Raw genomic sequence first — 4584 nt, forward strand, 5'->3', positions numbered from 1 at the left:
AAATTACTTGTGTCATGCACAAAGGAGATGTCCTAACCAACAAAGTGGTTGAAAAACAAGTTTTAATGACTCCAACCTAAGTGTATGTAAACTTCAGACTTCAACTGTATGTCCCATACATAGAACTTTTATGAGGGCCGGATTCCACAGAGCTAGAGTTCTCTGCACTAGACAACACAGCCTTAAAAACAGTCACAGATTTTAGTTCATTAGATTCCTTCGTCAGATGAAACCTAGTGATTGGAACTATCCTGATACTACATGTCTGTACAAGTCACATTTAGCTGTGGTAGAATATTATACTGTGATCACGTAATACTCACAACACAGTTTGTAAAAAACAACAAAACATAAAAACTCTGGGCTTTGTCTATAAACATGTAGGTTTGGTACAGTGACCATTCAATTTGACATGCTAAGTCACATCTGGATGCCAGTTCCCTTGTCATCGGTGGGAGTGGGAACCTACTGTAGTTAAATATGTCCCCTAGAGAACTGTCATTGGGGGATCTCAGCAATCAATTCATGTCCACTCCATCACCTCTGAGGACGTGAAAATGCTTTATTCCATTACGGCCTAACGCTAATATAAAATTAAGTGATTTCTTTCTTTTAAAATGGTGTCTAAAATGGTGTATAAAAGCAGGTCTCTTGCACCGTTTTGAGATCATTGTCAGATAAAAAAAAGCCTACTCATCTGAAATGCATATATACTTAAATGAAGACAACATTGAGACAATGGAATTTAGTTATTCTAAATGAATGTCGATTTCCAAGTTAGTTCAATATATTAATACCAGCAGTAACATATCAGTCCCTTCCTCACCTTGAAAAACTCTATTCACGGTCACACCTGCAAAAATAACTGAGAACAACAATAGTATGTAGGTCATGGGAGGCTTGGGGCTAGAGCTGGCTAGTCCCCAGACACTGATCAGGGTCGACTGACATCGTTGTCTGAATGCATCCATTCAACCTGCATATAATACATTAAGAATACATTTACAGTGTTCGCCCTGTTATGATCATTCATAATAGCGCATGGCACCTTATGACAGACTAGGAACCTGCAAGTAATTATTTAGATGGACAGTGTATACCATGTGTATCCTGAAATAACATTATAGATCCATGAATGCCTACATAATGAATTTCACACTGGTGTTCCACAGAATGTATTTTGTTTGGAACCATTTCTTTATCTGCAAGTTCATGTGTATAAAACTTTGACAAAGAAACCAACTACTGTTTCCATATCTGTCCACACAGTAGGGATAACATAAAACAGCAGTCTGATCACTGTTGTGAAATAAAGGGTGTTAAAACTACTTTCATGTATGGATTCTCGAAGCGAGGTTTCAATATTTTACATTTTGAGAACCATGAAAGCCCGGTGGGGCTTTAAGGACAGACCCTGAATGCTACACAAGGTGTTCTTCGTGGACCTGCTCCAAGGCCCTGCTTCCGTTCTTCAATATGCCATCTGTGGCTGCAGTGTCCATTACTGGGTGCTTGGCACTGCATTTGTGGGGGTGCTCGCCCCCCGTTTCGAGGAAGGCCACCCTCTTTCCACCGGTGACCCTTCGGTCTGCGAGCTCCGCCTCTCTGGGGTCTGCACAGAGGAGCATGGCTCGCCCGCCGCACCCACCAACTCCCCTGGCATTTCCACCATGGCAACGGCAGGGAGTGAGGTACAGGTAGAGGAGCACCAGGACGATGCTGACCACACAGGACGCCAGCGTGGTAAATGCCGTGTTAAAATGCTCCCCGCCGCTGCTACGTACCTCCCCGCTCTTGCCTGGTCCGCTGGGGTTACCTACAGAGATGGTGACCTCCAAAGTCTCATTGGAGCTCCGGTGTCGACCACGGACTGCCACGCATGAGTAAGTCCCTGAATCCCCACGGAGAGCCCCTCGGATCTCCAGCGTACCATTGGCGAGGACCGTGAGGCGGCTGCTCTGATCGTCTGTTACGCCCAGTGCCGGGGATCCATCGCCCGGGGTCACCCAGAACACAACCACCTCTTCCTGGAAGGGGAGAGAAATGCCAGGGCACGGCACCATAAGCCAATCGCCAGGCTCTGCCTGGTAAGACACTTCTACAGTTCCATGGAACCCACCCTGAGGGTTGCCAGAACAATTCAGCCACTCCTCCTGACTGAGACTGCATGGATACTCCTCCCTGAAGTCTAGTAGGGGACAGTACTGCCTCCTCTCCCAGTACTCCAGCATGGCGCGCAAGGCACAGTCACACACCAACGGGTTACCCTGCAAGTAGATGCCACCCTGCTGCCAGGTGGCCAGAGAGAGTAGGCTCTGCACGGGCACCTGCCTCACCATGTTCGTCGACAGATCCAGGAAACGCAGGCGTGGCAGAGCCCCATTTCGCTGGTAGAGCTCCAGGGGGAAGGCAGTCAGTCTGTTCCCGCCCAGATACAGCCTTTCCAGGCTGCTCAGCCCCTCGAAGGCTCCCGCCATGGTCTGACAGATGCGGTTTCCAAACAGAAGCAGCACTTCCAGTTCCCCAAGCCCATGGAAGGCAGATGCATTGAGCCGAGACAGTCCATTGGACGAGAGGTCCAGGTGGCGAAGGTGAGGGGTGGGGGCAAAGGCATCCGGTGCCAGATGGATAATGGCATTTTGGCTGAGGACCAGTACGGTCAGCCTGTCCAGACGCCGGTCTGACCAATCCAAGAGCAGAGCAGTGAGGACATTGTGGCCGAGGTCCAATCGGGTGACATAGCCAGGGAGGTCAGGGGGAACGGTTGACAGATTGCGACCACTGCAGGAGACGATGTCGCTGGCACACAGGCAGGGTGGTGGGCAGGCGGCCGTGAACGTCATACGGGACAGACACATGGACAGGAGGAATGCCAAGGTAACCCTAAAGCCATGTAAGTGCCCATCAATAGACACGCACAGTGGTCGTGGCACAACGGGACACATTCTACTGTTTGAGGGCTGAGTCTCAGGTTGTTGGTGAAGAAGTTGCAAACATCTTATGAGCCACTCTTAAGCGTCCCATTCAAAAAGAGCTGAGAGAAGAGACACACACAGAGAGAGAGTTAAAGATGGGTATTGGCATCCAATACTGTCATATGACAGTTAAGGTTATTTTGCAGCGAAAACAAGTTAACAAGAGTCCTTAATTAAAACAAAGAAGCAGCCATCCCACCTCTTTTGCTAAAAAAAAAACCTGAGGGATGGACATGGAGAAATGTAACCACTCAAATTCATAGACATAATGGAGTCAGTCCTTGCATCCACAGCTCTATCATAATGATAGTTTTAACCACGTTGAGGCTTTACAACAGGGCTGTCCAACCCTCTTCCTGGAGATCTACCTTCCTGTGGGTTCTCAGTCCAACCATAAATTAACACACCTGATTCTACTAAATTAGCTGCTCAACAAGACCTTAACTAGCTGAATCAGATATGCTAAATTAGGGTTGGACTGAAAACCTACAGGACAGTTGATCTCCAGGAAAAGGGTTAGGCAGCCCTGCTTTACAGTGCTTGTTTACATTTACAAACATAAAATATGTTGACATTTTGGGTTCTTATGTTGTTTGTTGAACTCATGAGGCATTAGCTATTCAATTAGATAACCATCTGGATTTTGGTCGTTTAGTGGTCTACTTACAGTGGAATAGCTTGAATCACCATGTAGTTTAGAACTACCAGTGAAACTGTTATTTTACCAGCTGAAAATGGGGCTAAAAGGGAATAGATTGAGTCTCATTGAAAAGACTCCCAGAGAGCTGCCAAACAAAAGGTCCAAGCAATAGAACGTTTAACATAACCACTTACATTTCCAAACGATGAAGATCCTTAAAATAATGCGACATCGTTTTCTTCGTATTGTGACCAAAACCAATGAACGTATTTCGCTCTCTGGAACTGTTTTCATCTCACACAAGATGCGTAGGCTATATTCCGTAAAAAAATTATATCCAATACTTCATACAATAAAATACCATTTCAAGCAGAATGCCACATGATTGCGCAGTTAAAAAGCGGCGTTGTCATCTCTAAACAGACTTCAAAAGCGTCCGAATGAAAGCGGAGCTTTCAGGACTCATGAAGCGTGTTGTTCAGTTCACCTTTTTGTGGTAGCGGTTGCGGACAAAATACGTATGGCACATCGATAGTAGGCTATTAAACCAATTAGGCGACTTGTTTCCTCGTGTCCCCAACAAATACAAGCGTTGCTTTTTTTCTCTCAAATGTTGTGCTCCAATTTGTTTACATCCCTGTAAGTGAGCATTTCTCATTTGCTAAAATAATATATCCCCCTGACAGGTCCCCCTGACAGGTGTGGCATATCAAGACGCTGATTAAACAGCGCGATCATTAAACAGATGCACCTTGTGCTGGGGACAGTAAAAGGCCACTAAAATGTTTTGTCACACAACACAATGCCACAGATGTCTCAAGTTGAAGGAGCATGCTCACTGTAGGAATGTCCAATAGAGCTGTTGCCAGAGAATTGGATGTTCATTTCTCTACCATAAGACACCCAGTAATTTTAGAGCATTTGGCAGTACATCCAAAAGGCCTCACAACCGCAGACCACGTGTAACCC

At 46.1% G+C, this 4584-nt stretch overlaps 1 protein-coding gene across 1 annotated transcript; it reads right to left on the reverse strand.

Annotated features, from left to right (window-relative positions):
• Positions 1-542: 542 nt before the first annotated feature.
• LOC118392516 (amphoterin-induced protein 2-like) lies at positions 543-4288 on the reverse strand. The gene is made up of 2 exons (XM_035784560.2): positions 3810-4288; positions 543-3034 (listed from the first exon to the last, which is right to left on the reverse strand). Exon 2 carries the CDS (start codon positions 2943-2945, stop codon positions 1422-1424), a length of 1524 nt encoding a protein of 507 aa, XP_035640453.1. The 5' UTR covers positions 2946-3034; positions 3810-4288; the 3' UTR covers positions 543-1421.
• Between the last annotated feature and the right edge of the window lie 296 nt (positions 4289-4584).

This window comes from Oncorhynchus keta, chromosome 13 (genome assembly GCF_023373465.1).
Source record: "Oncorhynchus keta strain PuntledgeMale-10-30-2019 chromosome 13, Oket_V2, whole genome shotgun sequence".
Classification (NCBI taxonomy): Eukaryota; Metazoa; Chordata; class Actinopteri; order Salmoniformes; family Salmonidae; genus Oncorhynchus; species Oncorhynchus keta.